Consider the following 16,987-nt stretch of genomic DNA (forward strand, 5'->3'; position numbering starts at 1 on the left):
TGGTTCTGCCTTAATGAAGCCAAAAGCAGTGCTTCCAATTGGTTGCTGAGAGACTATCTGTGATGGTGCATAAATCCTTCTCTGCTCTCTGCAATCAAAGCCCATGTCCTCCTCCAGTAATGTTTTCAGAAACTGTTACCATTACTAAACTGTGAAGCCACTGGGACACTGATAAGGGAAAATGTCACCAGGCTTTCCTACAGTTTTCAAATCGTCTTTTTTTCAGTATAACATATACCACACATTGAGAAGTTCTGACTATTTGTAGAGCTGTAGCAAGTTTGTTCCTAATAGTCCTTGTTATTTTTCAATGTTCTTGGGAGATCTAAAAACTAAAACTGTAGCCAAACTGATATGTGCCAATGCAACCTATATTTGTGTCATTTTATTCCCAGGTGCCAATAACAATTACATCCAGGATTTCTACTGAGACCTATGTATAAGATTGAAGTATTAAACTACAGAAATCAAATACAAATAACTAAAGCATTGGTTTAATGAACAATATTTTTGGCTACTCTCATATTACTATCATGACTGCTAACAAAAGAGATAGTAATAAAATAACTATACTATTTCTAATGAACAGGTCATAACCCCCAGGTATAACTGCATCTGGTTATGTTTTTGTTTCTGATCCAAATCCTGTGATTCTCAGGGCCTAGATTAGACTCCATGCTCAAGGATCACTACTGGCAGTGCTGGGAACAGGGTAGAGGGAGACTACATGAGATTCAGGATTCAACCCAGGCTGCAGCACTCATGGTAGGCCTGGTCGGCAGTGCCTTAACCTTTGTGCCATTTCTTGTTTTAGAGACTTTTCCCCCCAGTTGTAGCTTAATAAGATGTATATAATAAAAATACATTTAGGGTCCAAAGAGATAGCACAGCTGCAGGGTATTTGCCTTGCGGCCGAGCCAGTACAGGCCCCAGTTCAATCCCTGGTATCCCATATGGTCCCCCTAGCCCGCGAGGGGCAATTTCTGAGCACAGAACCACAAGTAACCCCTGAGCACCACCTAGCATGACCCATAAACAACAAAAAAAAAATCATTTAACTAATAAACATACTTGGAGTTATTTAATGGAAATGAAATAGTATTTAACTTCTATTAAAAACTGAAATTTTAGACATTTCATCATAATTACTAGAAACATTAAGTGTAATGCATACTTAAAATATTAAGTTTTAAGATACATTAGAAAATAAGTCTTTGGGGCCAGAAAAATAGCATGCAGGTAAGGCGTTTGCCTTGCATGCAGAAGGACGGTGGTTTGAATCCCGGCATCCCATATGGTCCCCCGAGCCTGCCAGGAGCAATTTCTGAGCATAGAAGAGCATAGAAGCAGGAGTAGCCCCTGAGCGCTGCCAGGGGTGACCCAAAAACCAATCAATCAATCAATAAATGAATGAATGAATAATGAATGAATAAAAAATAAACATAACTGGGTCATACTAAGTGGATGAAAGCTCATATTTAACAGAATAGTGTAGATAGAACAAAATCTACTAATGTGCAATGAACTTAGGCTATGTACTAATTTACAGAACAATTCTACTTTGTAAAGATTACCTATGAGCTCCAGTCTCTTTCTAATTGTGTTAGTTAATAGTGTTAGATAAAAGACTTCGGCAATAAAAAAGCAGAAAGTTTGTCTGGCACAGAGCCAACCCAGGTTTGATCCCCAGTTTTCCAGTATCGTCTCCCATCCTTATTATCCCTGAGCACAGAGCCAGGAATAACCCCTGACTAACACCACATTTGGCCCAAAAAAATAATATCAGAAAGAGTAGTTAGCACTATTTGATCAGAATAAAAAGATTCAAATAAGAGCTCTTCAGAGGGGTCCAAGAGAAATATAGGAGTGAAGGCACTTGCCTTGCATGAAATCGCAGTACCCTGACCAGGATTCATATTCCTGGTACTAAGTATGGTCCCCTGAGCACCAAATCATGAATACCCCTGAGCACCAAATCATGAACACCCATGAGCACTGCTGGGTGTGGCCTAACCTGATAACCCCCCCAAAAAAACTTTACAGACTGATGCAGAGGAAATACTAGTCTCCACAATGCAGTCAGGTTCCAGTATAAGTAACGTAACTAAGATAATTTCTTAAGAAAAAAATTAATGTCTTAAAGATAAATGTAAAATTTATCTTTAAAATATCAGCTCAGGGACTGAAACAGTGGCGTTAGCAGTAAGGCATCTATCTGCCTTGTGCACGCTAGCCTAGGACAGACCGGGGTTCAATCCCCTGGCATCCCATATGGTCCTCCAAGCCAGGAGCGATTTCTGAGCGCAAAGCCAGGAGTAACCCCTGAGCGTCACCGAGTGTGGCCCAAAAAACAACAACAAAAAAAATCTATACAAATTTAAAAAAAAAGAAGAAAAATTAAGAATGAAAAATAGGGGCCAGCTAGGTGGCGCTAGAGGTAAGATGTCTGCCTTGCAAGCGCTAGCCAAGGAAGGACGGTTGGATCCCCCGGAGTCCCATATGGTCCCCGCAAGCCAGGGGCAATTTCTGAGCGCTTAGCCAGGAGTAACCCCTGAGCATCAAATGGATGTGGCCAAAAAAAAGAAAAAAAAAGAAAAATAGAATTTTACTACTACTGTAAGATTATTATACCTCATATATAATCAATTCATAATTCAAAAACAATAAAAAGTGGAAGCAACCACTGGATTTGTAAAATGTTCCTCCAAGAACTAGGGAAGATTTAAGCAATGAATCTCAAAAGTTGTAAGTTTTGATTAATAGGATTGGAAGGGGGGGTCATCCAGATTAGCATACTGATTTTAGTCATTGGAAAAAACAAGAAAACTTTTCACAGATATGTGGCCTTTATCCACAGTTGCTGGCTCCAGTTTCCCAAAGTCCCTAAAATTTCCTGCGTGGTGCAGGTAAGACTGTTGCTATGTTAATAAAGCTAAATACTTTAACTAGTGGACTCTATTACCAAGGAATATATCTAGAATAAAGAGAGGGTGGCATGTTCAGTGTGCTACTCACACTAAAGACGGGAATGCAGGGCCAGAGCAATAATACAGCAGATTGGCATTTGCCTTGTATGCAACCAACCCAGGTTAGATTGCAGATATCCCACATGGTCCCCAGAGCACGCCAGGAGTAATTCCTGAGCAGTCAGGAGTAAGTCCTGAGCACCATCAGGTGTGGCTAAAAAAAAAAATGATGAGGAGGAGGAGGAAAAGGCCGTTCAAAACCTAATTCAACTGTCATCAATGAGTTCATCAATCATGATTATAAAGAGGCCTTCCATTTAAAAAGAGGAGAGAGAGAGAAGGAACCTCAGGAAACTTCTGAGTTGATGAATGTGAGTATTTGAGGTAGAATGAGGTGCCAGGAAAGATAATGGAAGCTCTGCACCTTTTTCCCAGACCCATGCTATGCATTATTGACTCCTGTCTACTAGTATCCCTGGTAATAAATCAGCAACAAGTGAGTACCTGTGTTGAGACTTCTCTGCAGTTCTAACACATTAGATTTGTAGCGGAAGCACAGATAATAATCTGGGTTTATTATGTGCCAATGAAGTTCCAAGGGGCATTTGTGGAAACTCCCTTTATGTCCAGTGCCGGCTCAGAAGCCGTCCTGCCTTGAGTGTCTGAGGTTGAAGGCAACTTTTCACCAGTGGGATTCCATCTGGAGATAATTTAATTCTCCACACGCTCTTGGTGTCTGAGAACTCTTGGTCACAATGAGGAGTCCTACTTTAGAAAATAGGTCCCAAAAGACACACCACCAAATAGTAGATGAATTCATAATTTTTTTGACTAGCAAGAAATTTAAAACTTTCTATTTTCTATTTCAACTATAACTATTCAGTTGCTTAACTGGTGCCTATATGTAACAAACTGGATTCATTTCTTTTTAGTTTTTGCTTTTTTGCTGGAGGGGCATCCCAAGCGATGCTCAGGCAGCCTAGTGGAACTCCCAGCCCTACCAGCATATAGATGTAAAAGTTCAGTGTTCAGTTCATCAGGGCTCGTGCCACTAGGGATATACCCAGAAATGCTGAGAGAACAGGGGTGTTGGCTGGAGAGGCACAAACATTAGTTCTCAGTATTCATTCCAGTTAATGCTCAGATGACCACCTGAGACCAGGGTTAGCCACATGCAAAGAAAGGGCTTTAAATCCTGTACTGTCTCTCTGATCCCTCTATATCCATATGTTAAAATATATATATGGAACTTCAAAAAAATAAAATGGCATTGGTGGCAGGAAATATGCATTGGTGAAAGTCATACACTGTATGACTATAACTCTATCATGAACAAAAAAAAAAACCTGATAAACAACCTCGTAACTATGGTGTCTAAATAATATTTACAAATAAATATACATATGGGACTTAAAAATACTTCATTATTAAGTATAAATCTAACAAATTTTCATCAAAAAAGTCCTGACTATTCAAAAATATGCATAATTTTCACTTTAAAGATTTATAAATACTATTAGGGAATAAACACATACTTGTACTGAAATGAAACAGTACAAACATTAGAACAAGTAACAATATGGTGATTGTATAATTTACTGCTGCCCACAAAAGACTCTCACAAACTGTATCAATCTCAACAGTAAGTTAAATTAATACATCTGGTATAATATTTTTGTTTATTTTATAGAGGAACTACATCTGGCAGCACTTGGGGCTTATTTCTGGCTCTGTACTCAGGGATCATCCCCCTTGGTACTGCCCCGGTCAGCAACATTCAAGTCAAGCGCCTTACCCATTGTAGTATTGCTCTGACCCCAGGACAGTTTTTTTCTAAACATCTCTAAATATCAAGCTTTTATTTAATTCCTAAGTAGCGTTTAAATTTAGGGTTCTTCATTTCATCTGACCTCAACTCACACCAAAATTAAATGAAGAATTTTACTGGCACTCTATTTCATTGGGAAGTATAAGAACTACCCCCCTGAATCTGAGCATAAATAATCCTGACAAAGTCAATGAATGGAATTAATCTTTCAATAAACATTTGCAAAAGGTCCTATGGATGAATGATATATGTGTATAGGTTCCTTTGAAAAAGTATAGTCTATCTGCCTGGAGAAATGACTTTAGACTTAAAAATAAAACCTATATTAACCATCTGCCAAAATTAGTCAAGCACACTGGAGTCATAGGATAGTGGGTAAGATGCTTACCTTGCATGTATCTGACCCAAGTTCAATACCAACATCCTATATGGTCCCCCTCCCCCAAGATTCCTGAAGACAGAACCTAGAGTAAGACCTCAACACTATCAGGTATGGCCCCAAAACAAAACAAAAACAAATATATGAAATGGTAGTGAGTGAGAGAAGTCGAATGTCTGTCTTGAATATAGGCAAGGGGTGGAAGAGGAGTGAAAAGAGGGGCATTAATGGTGGGAAGATTGCACTGGTGAAGGGGTGTGTTTTTTTTTTTTATAACTGAAACCCAACTACAAACATGATTGTAATCATGGTGCTTAAATAAAGATATTATTTTAAAAAATACCTCTCAGAACCTCTCAGTTCTGTTGGGGAACTATTTTTTTACATGTAGTCTTGAGGAAAAGTAAATATATATTAGTCAAGCCCTTAATCTCTCAACACCTTAAACCTTTTTTAAAAACTGAATTCAATATAAATTACCTTGTGGTTATTTCAAGTTATTTTAAGATAAAAAGTACAAAAAATGCCTAGTAAATTACTACATATTCAAATACTCACAAAATTTGGGGCTCAAAACTTATTAAATAATCTCAGACAAAAAAACCAAATGACCATTTCCAAAGAAAGTATATAATATAGAAAGTGCAAAGAATATTGGTTTGATTTCTATGGTTTTGTTGTTGTTACTGGTGGTAGTGATTTATCTGTTTGCTTTTGAGGTATATTTTTGTTTTTGTTTGTTTGGATGGTTGGTGGTTTGGGCCACATCTGACAATGTTCAGGGCTTTACTCTCAGGTCTCAAGGGAACAAATGGGAAATGTTCAAGGCAATCACCTTAAACACTGTACTATCTCTCTCGCCTTGAGAATACTATTTTTAGTCGAACTATTAGGCCAACTATAAGCTAATTAACACATTTCCTTCATTCTGTACTCTAGTTTGGATTTCAAGTATACCTTAAAATATATTTTGTTTGTATGAATTAAAAGTTAATTTTCTTAGGGCCAAAGTAAAAGCACACATGTTGGGATCTGATCCCCAGCATTCCATGTGGTTCCCCGAGCCGGCCAGGAGTAATTTCAGAGTACAGAGTCAGGTGTAATCCCTCAGTGCCACCAGGTGTGACCCAAAAACATAGATAGGTTAGATATAAAGAGAGAGCAAGGCAGACAGACAGTCAGACAAATAAGATAAACAGACAAATATAAAATAGATCAAATAAAATTTAAATTTCAGAGACTGGGTATATACTATTGGAGTTTGGTGGGATCCCAACTGGATTCCCAGCACCAGATCCCCAGGACTGCCAAGAGTGGTCCTGAAAGAATGGGGGTAGGGTGGGAGGATAGATTAGAAAAGTAACAAGGGAGGAATGAGTATCATCCCTAGGGGGTGTTTGTGGCCCACAACACAAGTTCTGAGCAGCTTCATGCCTTAAACTGTACTGACTTAAACTATATTAAGCAAAATTCCCTCTCTCTCCATTGTTTTTGTTTGTTTGTTTTGGGGCAACACCCAGTGATGCTCAGTGGTTACTCCTGGCTATGCGCTCAGAAATCACTCCTGGCTTAGGGGATCCAACCATGGTCCGTTCTAGGCTAGCCGCTGCGTGCAAGGCAAATGCCATACCGCTGCAATATTACTCGGGCCCCTGTCCCCATTCTTTTTCAATAATTTTTATCATGAGTTGGGGTTAGCTCTAACAACTGCTTTCTTTGCCTCTGACTATTTGTAAGGTATTTCTGACTTTCCTTCTACTGATAATACATTGACGGAATTGCATATATTAAATCACTGGGATTAATCCCAGATCGTGGGGTACAGCAATGTGTTGTTAGGTTCAGTTTGTTAACATTTTTGTCAAGGACCTTCCATCTATGTTCAGCAGGGGTTCTGGTCCATAATTTCCCTTTTAACTGATGTTAGTTTGCTGTTGCCCCATAAAGAGTGCTGAGGAGGATTCCTATTTCTTCAATTTCCTGGAAGATCAGTTGGGAAGACCTCACAAATAAATCCATCTGGGCCTTGGCTTTTCTTATTGGGGACACTTTTCAACACTATTTCAATTTCTTTGTAATTGTTCTGTTCAGATATTCTGCTTCCTCCTGACTCAGTCTTGGTGGTTACAGGATTCCAAAAAGTTATCTATTTTTTTTCAAGGTTCTCTAATTTCATGCATAAATTTAGTCACAGAAATATCTGAAAATTCTTTCTATTTCCATGGTATCTGTCATAACTCCTTTTATTTATAATCTGTTTTTCTAGCATTTTCTTTGTTGAGACTAGCTAATAGTTTGTAGATCTTCTTTATTCTTTTAAAAAAATCTACTGGTTTTGCTAATCTTTTATACTTTTTTTTATTTCCTTGATGTTCACTCTAATTTTTATTATGGAATATCTTACACTTGGTCTTTTTATAGCTATAACTTCAGCTATACAGTAAGGTGTTTTTGTTTGTTTTTTTTTTGTGCATGTATGTTTTGGGGGGCCCACACCTGGTGGCACTCAGGAGGGACGCCTGGCTCTTTCTCCAGAATTTACTCCTAGTTGGCTTGGGGAACTACATGGGATGTTGGGTATCAAACCCATGTCAGCCACATGCAAGGCAAATGTACTACCGCTGTGTTATTGCTTTGGCCTAGTAAGGTTTTTTCAGTTTGCGTCTTATTTACTGATTAATGTTTATACTGCTATGAACTCCCTTCTTATATATATAGCTTTTGCTGTGTCCACATATTCTGGTAACTCATTACTTCATTCTTATTTGTTTCCAACCTTTTTCTTTATTTGTTCCTTCATTTCCTCTTTGTTATTGATCTGATTATTGATTACTTTCCAAGAGTTTAAATTTATCTCCATTTTTCTGTGATTAATTTTCACTTTCAAAGCACTGGTTTCTGAGAATTTGTGGAACAAATCTAAGGTCATGGAGAATGCCCCATGAATTGGAATTCTGGAGGTAGAGAGCCCTATTATTTCTTCCTTTATGGTCAATATTTCCTTAATGATTTTCTGGCTAGAGATCAATGTACAAGTGAAGAGAAAGGTGTTAAATAAAGTATAAGAGATTTAAAAAAACTACAATCAAATGACAGAAGTGAAGAGCATAGTAGGTGATATAAAATGTTCAACAGAAGAGGCCAGAGAGATAGCTTGGAGGTAAGGCGTTTGTTTGCCTTTCATGCAGGATGGTGGTTCGAATCCCGGCATCCCGTATGGTCCCCTGAGCCTGCCAAAAGTGATTTCTGAGTGTAGAGCGAGGACTAACTCCTGAGCGCTGCTGGGTGTGACCAAAAAAAAAGTTCAACAGAAATTCTAAGTAACAGGTAACAGCAGTTGAGCATAAGATGAAGGAGTTCCAAATTGAGAAGGAGGAAACCTGTAGGAAACAGCAGAAGGTAAAAAATAAGTCTGAAAAGAAATGGACAGAACACTAGAGAACTATGCGATGAGCTCAAGAAGAACAGTGTAAGAATCATTGCAGTCCCTCAGGAACAGAAAGGCATGTGATGAAGAAAAAAATAGTCATATCATCACTATAAATTTCCCAGAGTTAGTACCTTCGGATAAAGTCTGCTTTTACCACAAAAAAAGAGTCTGCCTAAATTGAGGATTACAGGTACTGAGATCCAAGAGGTCTGAAGGGTCCCAGGGAAATAGACCCAATTAGGAAAACTCTAAGACACATTATATTCAAAATGACAAACCCAAAGACAGAGACAGAATATCAAAAGCAGCAAGATTAAAAAAAAGAAGAAGAAACCTGCATATTAAGGAAATCTAATAAGATGTACAACAGTCCTTCAAATGAGACTCTATGAGTAAGGAAATATAAAAATATATGAAAAAATATATATAGTTCAAAAATACAATAAAATGAACATCTCACCAAGAATACTCAAGATTCAGATTTGAAGAACTGTATAGAACAGCATGGAAAGGAAACAGCTCAGGGAATTCATAGGCTTGAAATCAGTTTGCAAGAAGCTGTTATAAGTGCTCCTTTAAAGGACAGGAGAAACTTTCATCATGTGGCACTGAGTATGGCATTCACTAATGGTGCATATAGTTGCCCTATACTAGATTAAGAAAGGTTAAAAACATGTAATTAATCATGACAAGCTGACTTTTACTTGATTTATTTGCTGCTAATTTTATTTGTATTCCTTTAAAAGTTTCATTGGAGCAAGTAAAATGAAATAAAATTGTTATAAGCATGCCAGAAAGTGGGGCATTGGTGGAGAGAAGGAGCTATTGGATGGGGACACTGGTAGTGGATTTAGTATTGGAACATTGTAAACCTAAAATAAATGTGACGAACAACTTTACAAATCATGTTGTCTAAATAAACATTCCTGAGGAGAAAAAAATACAAAAATATTGAGTTAATGTGAGTAAATTTATAAATAGAAAACTGTACCTGTTTGAGTCCTTCATCAGTAAGTTTGTCTTGGTTGCCCACGTGAACTTTTTGAAGCAAAGGGCAGTGTGAGGCAACTGCAATAATAGAGGTGTCAGAGAGCTGTTTACACCTGTAGGCTGTATACCTAAGAAGTCCAGGACACTTGAATGCTAGAACGCACACGCCAGTATCAGACATACTGCGGCAATCAGAAATGTTGATTTCAATTATATTTTGACTTCTTGATGCAATTTTTTCCAATAATTCATCAGTGACCTATAAAAGCAAAAAAGCAATAGAATTAAATTTTTTATTAATAATAAATGAAATAAATAACTAACACAAATAAATAACAAATCTTTCACAGTAATATTTGAGGTACATACTAACAATCAAGGTCATTCCCACTACTGGAGTTGTCATCACTCCACACCTTTTCCCAGCACGTGTCCCATGTCTTCCTCCTTTGCCCCCAGAGTGCTAGTATAACTGTTTCCCTCTGTGTATATCTTGTTGCAGACAGGGTATTGATTCTGTTATTGTTGACTTTGGGTTTGGTGTTTAAGTCTGATCATTTTTTATCTCCAGTCAATGTTCATATGGCTGTTTGGTCTAGAACGGCTCATTTTTATTTTAGAATTAAATTTTTGCAGTAAGTGTAAATTTACTGTATTCTTTCATTAAACGTTCCTCCAATAACAAGTAATTAGATCATTGAACATACAGCTCACAACATACATGGCACAATAAAAAGAAAAACCTTATATTAAAGCATAAGAACTAATATATTAAGAAATATATTAGTGCTAGGTCACACTCTGCCTTTACCCAAAACAAAGATGTTCCCCCATCTTTCTCTTTCCTTTTCACCTGTCCCTTGGAAATGTAAATACCCTCCTTAGTCACTCGCCCAACCCTCCCCTTCTGATTGGGAAATAAAGGGGTTTCAGTTTTATCTTGGGGTGAGGTGGAGAAGAGAGAGAGAAAGGAGGGAGGGAAGGAAGGAGGGAGGGAGAGAGAGAGGAGAGAGGGGGAGGAAGAGAGAAGGAGAGAGGGAGAGAGAGAGAGAGAGAGAGAGAGAGAGAGAGAGAGAGAGAGAGAGAGAGACCACTAGTAAAGTGACTTAGATTAATATCCCCATATAGCCCAGGATGAAAAATAATCACCATGAAGAACAAACAGTACTTGGTTAAAGAAAAAAAACTTTTACTCCAAGTCACTGACATCCTGGTAGAGGAAGCAAAGAACTGGATGATAAAACTTCAAGAGATCTGAAGAGCTTGTGGGTTGGAGACACATTCAAGTGCTGGGTGGTAGTAAAATAAAGAAGGGAAAGATGCTCTAAGCCTCTCACTTCTTAACTTGCCCTACACATTTTTTCCACTTAGCAAGGCTTTAAGTTGTATCCTTTATAAAAATACTATTTTATAAACATAAAGCATGTTTCATAAGTTCTATAAGTCATTCTAGCAAACTAGAGAATTGGAAAGAAAAATACAGTTGATCAGTCAGAAGTATGGTTAACTTCAGGGTCTATATGGCATGACATGGGGTAGCTTACAGGAACGAAGCCTTAATCTGCAATCTCAGTGCTCAGCCCACAAGTTTCAGAGCAAACATGCATTGTTAGACATTCAGTTGGAATCAAATATGTCTTATCAGAATGAAAAAACTCCACACATTTGGTATCAAAAATAGTGCTAGAAACCACCGAGCAACGAGCAAAAAATAAATAAATAAACACCTCACTACCAACAAAAATTGCATTGGAATTGTAAATGTTTTATTCCCCATTTGGAGGACTAAAAGGAAGGGAGATAACTGGAACTACACACAGGTATGCTCTAGGCTTACTCTGGAAATGTTCAGGGGACCTTAAGCAGAGCCAGGGATTGAATCAGGGTAGGTTGCATGCAAGGCACATACCTTTTAAAGTCATGGTATATAAATTTAAGCTGTTTTACTTCTCTTATTAGAATACTGCCTCACCTATAATTAATCCATACATTAGGAATTATGTTTTCAAGCTATAAAGAAAACACAGGGGTGAAGCACTTAACTTGCATATAACTGATATCATTTCAACCCCTGGCACAATATATAGACACCTGAGCACAACCAAGAGAACCAGGACTAGGACCTGACAAATTTTCAAAAAGGAGGAAAGAGGTAGAAAAGGAGGGAGGGAGGGAAGGAGGGAGGGAGGGAGGGAGGGAAGGAGGGAAGGAAGGAAGGAAGGAAGGAAGGAAGGAAGGAAGGAAGGAAGGAAGGAAGGAAGGAAGGAAGGAAGGAAGGAAGGAAGGAAGGAAGGAAGGGAGGGAGGGAGGGAGGGAGGGAAGGTGAGGAGGGAGGGAAGGTGAGGAGGGAGGGAAGAAAGGGAAGGAAGGAAGAAAGGAAGGAAGGAAGGAAGGAAGGAAGGAAGGAAGGAAGGAAGGAAGGAAGGAAGGAAGGAGGGAGGGAGGGAGGGAGGGAGGGAAGGAAGGAAGGAAGGCAGGTAGGAAGAAATGAAGGAAAGAAAGAAGGAGGGAAGGAAGAAAGGAGGGAAGGAAGGAGGGAGGGAAGGAAGGAAGAAAGGAGGGAGGGAAGAAAGGAGGGAGGAAGAGAAGGAAGGAAGGAGGGAAGGAGGGAAGGAAGGAGGAAAGGAAGGAGGGAAGGAAGGAGGGAGGGAAGGAAGGAAGGAGGAAGGGAAGAAAGGAGAGAGGGGACAAAGGGAGAGAGGGAAGGAGGGAGGGAAGGAAGGAAGGGAGGGAGGGAGGGAGGGAAGGAGGGAGGGAAGGAGGGAGGGAAGAAAAGAAGGAGGGTAGGAAAGAGGGAGGGAGGGAAGAAAGGAAGGGGGAAGGAGGGAGGGAAGGAAGGAGGGAGGGAAGGAAGGAAGCAAGGAAGGAAGGGAAAAAGGAAGAAAGGAAGGAAGGAGGGAGGGAAGGAAGGAAGCAAGGAAGGAAAAAAGGAAGGAAGGAGGGAAGGAAGGAGGGAGGGAGAGAAGGAAGGAAGCAAGAAAGGAAGGAAAAAAGGAAGGAGGGAAGGAAACAAGGAAGGAAGGAAAAAATGAAGGAGGGAGGGAAGGAAGGAGGGAGGGAGGGAAGGAGGAAAGGAAGGGGTAAGGAAGGAGGGAGGGAAGGAGGGAGGGAAGAAAGGATGGAGGCAAGGAAGGATGGAGGCAAGGAAGGATGGAGGGAAGGAAGGAGGGATGGAAGGAGGGAAGGAGGGAGGGAGGGAAGGAAGGAGGGAGGGAAGGAAGGAGGGAAGGAAGGAAGGAAGGAAGGAAGGAAGGAAGGAAGGAAGGAAGGAAGGAAGGAAGGAAGGAAGGAAGGAAGGAAGGAAGGGAGGGAGGGAGGGAGGGAGGAAGGAAGAAGGAGGGAAGGGAAGGAAGGAAGGAGGGAAGGAAGGAGGGAGGGAGGGAAGGAAGGGGGAAGAAAGGAAGGAAAGGGAGGAAGGAAGAAGGAAGGAAGAAAGGAGGGAGGGAAGGAAGGAGGGAGGGAAGGAAGGAGGGAGGGAAGGAAGGAAGCAAGGAAGGAAGGAAGAAGGGGGTGAGGGAAGGAAGGAGGGAGGGAGGGAGGGAGGGAGGGAAGGAAGGAAGGAAGGAGGAAAGGAAGGAGGGAAGAAAGGGGGAAGGAAGGAGGGAGGGAGGGAAGGAGGGAGGGAAGGAAGGAAGGAGGGAAGGAAGGATGGAGGGAAGGATGGAGGGAAGGAAGGAGGGATGGAAGGAAGGAAGGTGGGGAGGGAAGGAAGGAGGGAGGGAAGGAAGGAGAGAGAGAAAGGAAGGAAGGAAGGAAGGAAGGAAGGAAGGAAGGAAGGAAGGAAGGAAGGAAGGAGGAAGGAAGGAAGGAAGGAAGGAAGGAAGGAAGGAAGGAAGGAAGGAAGGAAGGAAGGAAGGAAGGAAGGAAGGAAGGAAGGAAGGAAGGAAGGAAGTGACCCCAGCTGTGCTACTCTCTGGGAGCTCTGCCACTGCAGCCATCTGGAAACTCTGGGACAGGGGTGGCGAACAAATTCGACACAAAAGGCCAAAATTTTAAGCTGTGAGAGTCAGAGAGCCACACCATGACCTGCCAAAACAAACACACACAAAAGCATCTAATTTTAACAATAATCTATTAAACACATATAGCATTTTGCCATTTTGAGTGAGGGTCAAAATCCTGCAGTGACGGTGAGGGTGTGCTGCGTCCTCCACACTAAGAACTAAGGCAAGATGTGACCCAACCTGTGACCCACGTGTCCCCCGCTCATTGGCCCGTGCAGTTGTTTCCGAGGAATGGGAGACGGGACTCCGCGCTCGGAGATCTTTCCTCAGAGATCCCTCCTCAGAAGCAGCAGAACAAAATCTGAACTTGGCAAAGAGCCACGGTATACCAATTCATGATAGGCAAAGAGCAGCATTTATTTTGGCCAGGAGCCGGAGAGCCGCGTGTTCGCCACCCTTGCTCTGGGGCATCTTGGTCCAATATCTGTAAGCACCACACCTGGCTATGAAGGCCCAAAGTGGACTTGACTGGCGTAAGCACAGGAATGTTCACAAGCCCCATGGCGGAGTCTGACCCCAATGAGCCTCTGTTTCCGATCACCGAAGGAACTGTACAAGTGCCCAGCAAACACTGGCCCATGGTACCACCAAATATACAAGCACTAACACAAAAGCTGTATGGACCTGTGACTACACTACAAGAAAGGGGGATCATCTAGGAAAAATCTGACATGTTCATGTGATTTTTTGGAAGGACTTTGGTTCTGGGGCATTCCTACTGGTACTCAGACTATTCCTTGCTCTGTGCTCAGTCGTGTCCACTGGTAGTGCTCAGTACATTAATTTTTAATTTTGTTTTAAAACCTGCATCTAAATATCCCCTGCCCAAAAGCCACACGGGGAAAGTGTCAGCATTAGTTAGGATTTAAAAAAAAATACAGGGTCAGGGTGAAATGCACATGATGAAATTTAGGACACAGAAGAGAAAAAGAACTATACTGAAAGATAGAGAAATAAGAGCCAAGTTGGAAATTACCTTTGTTTATATTTGTACAATTCCTTTAAAGAGAGTTCTTTTATTACTTCGAAATAAGTAGCTAACACATCCAAGACTACTAAAGAGGAAATGAATTACTTTCCATTATAATAGTTTCAATTAACTAAGTACTGTTCTCCCATGGGAAAAAAATTCAGGGGCCTGAGAGATAGCATGGAGGTAGGGCATTTGCCTTGCATGCAGAAGGATGGTGGTTCTAATCCCGGGGGGAGGGCGGGGACCATATGGGATGCCGGGGATCAAACCCTGGTCCGTCCCAGGTCAGCCAGGATATGCAAAGTAAACACCCAACCACTGTGCTATCGCTCCGGCCCCTAAAGAATTTATTCTTATCTGAACTATTTCAATGCCAAGTACTGATAAGCAAATTTTTTTTTTTTTTTTTGAATTTTTTTATTTTGAATTATGAGAACAAAAGATGCAAAGAAAGAGGATAAGGTAAAGTTACAGTGGAAGGACAATCACCCATAACATAATTATCAGAAGTCCCCTTGCTGATATCTTAACTTTGAACTTTCACCAAAAAAAGTTAAGATAAATAAAACAGAATCCATGTGCAATTACTTTGTCCCTCAAGTCCCCAGATTGTAGCACATTATAATACTTCTTAACAGCACACAAGGCAATCTAAAGCCATCAAACTTACGTAACTCCTTAAACATTAGAGGCATAGTATTTTTTACATTTCCATGTACATGCATATTAGCTTAAGTTAACCTCAAATTTTAAGTGGGTGCGTTTTAAGGATTATAGAGTCTAAGGAGCACAGTATAAAACCGGTGTTAGAGGTGGCAATTGTTGGTTGCATAGGCCCACCAAAATATGAGAGGCATGGAAAGGAATAACCTTGGGCCTAAATTACAAAGAGATCCTACCCCTGAAGTTTTTCTGGCATAAGACCAGCTCTAGGCCTCAGGAAAGTTATTGTTCACTCCAAGACATTGTCCGTAGCGCCAACACACTTATCACACAGTCTCTGTTGTTGGTCTCATGTTTTCTGTATTAAAGATTCTGGAATCTGCATGTCCTACATTGAAGTCATGATGTGGAGTGCCTTCTCACCATGAAAGGGGCAAATGCAGGGAAGCCCTTTCCCTGTAAGCAGGTTGTTGTTGTTAAGTCTTCTCAGTGTTAAGGGAAGTCTCTTTTGAGCAGGACGATGTCTGTAGCAGTGGTAGGGTCTTCCGTGGTAGAGGATTGCTTCCAGGTGATGTTATAGACAAACCTCACAATTAAGGGGCAATACAGCAAGCCCTGTCCAGTTAAGCCAGGTCTTTGTTCTTGTTGTCTTCTCAGTGTTAAGGGGTGTTTTCTTTTGAGTAAGATGTCAGAAGCAGCTGTAGGTCTTTCCTGGTACAGGAATGCCACCAGGTATGTTATATACAACCTGGATGTTTGTAAATGTCTTCTGTAGATCAAGGGGTGAATGGAGAATGCCCATTCTTCTGAGGCCTGTGCCAGGTCTTTATGTAAATGTTCAGGGTGTAAGGTCTCATTGCACTACAAGATTTGTGTGTTCCATTTTTATTAGATAAGAACTTATTGGTATGTATAGTATTTTCCCATGTTAGTGTGCCTACGCAAACAAGATATAAAGCCACGTGGTGCTATCAGATATATGGGGGCATAAGAACATTTCCAACAAGACCAAATTTTAAAAATAAATCTATCAAGTCTAACAAAATGATTGCAATAAACTATCAACACTATCCTGTTCTTAATTTTTGCCATTATGAAACTGGCAACTGACCAGAAGAATTAGACAATCCTGACAAGAAGTATTAAAACAGGGTCCGGAGAGATAGCATGGAGGTAGTGTGTTTGCCTTGCATGCAGAAGGACGGTGGTTCGAATCTCAGCATCCCATATGGTCCCCCATGCCTGCCAGGGGCGATTTCTGAGCACAAAGCCAAGAGTAATCCCTGAGCATAGCCAGGTATGACCCAAAAACCATTAAAAAAATAAAATAAAGAGAAGTATTAAAGCAGGGGTGGAGAGATAGCACAGTGGTAGGGCATTTGCCTTGCAAGCAGCCAATTCAGGACGAATGGTGGTTTGAATTCCAGCATCCAATATGGTCCCCCATGCCTGCCAGGAGCAATTTTTGAGCGCAAAGCCAGGAGTAACCCCTGAATGCCTCCACGTATGACCCAAAAACCAAAAACCAAAAAAAAAAAAAAAAAAAGAAGTATTCAAACATGTTGTCTTCATCCATTTTGCTTCCATCTCTAAAATATATCTGTAAGAATGCATATATGCATTATATTGCAATACCACAGTAATACGCCATGTTATTAAAAAGAATAATGTCATCAATTCATAACGCTGGCAGAAGGGTCAAATGGATCACTATGTATAAAGCTGTAGAATAATACATGACAAGAAGGCTGGAG

At 40.6% G+C, this 16,987-nt stretch overlaps 1 protein-coding gene across 1 annotated transcript in view; it reads right to left on the reverse strand.

The window, feature by feature from the left end:
- The window catches only part of FBXL17 (F-box and leucine rich repeat protein 17), a 573,691-nt gene that overhangs the window by 532,931 nt on the left and 23,773 nt on the right, over nt 1-16,987 (reverse strand). The window contains exon 4 of the mRNA XM_049769100.1: nt 9,595-9,852. Within this exon, the coding sequence (XP_049625057.1) occupies nt 9,595-9,852 (258 nt within the window). The remainder of the gene's footprint in view (nt 1-9,594; nt 9,853-16,987) is intronic.

This window comes from Suncus etruscus, chromosome 2 (assembly GCF_024139225.1).
Source record: "Suncus etruscus isolate mSunEtr1 chromosome 2, mSunEtr1.pri.cur, whole genome shotgun sequence".
Classification (NCBI taxonomy): domain Eukaryota; kingdom Metazoa; phylum Chordata; class Mammalia; order Eulipotyphla; family Soricidae; genus Suncus; species Suncus etruscus.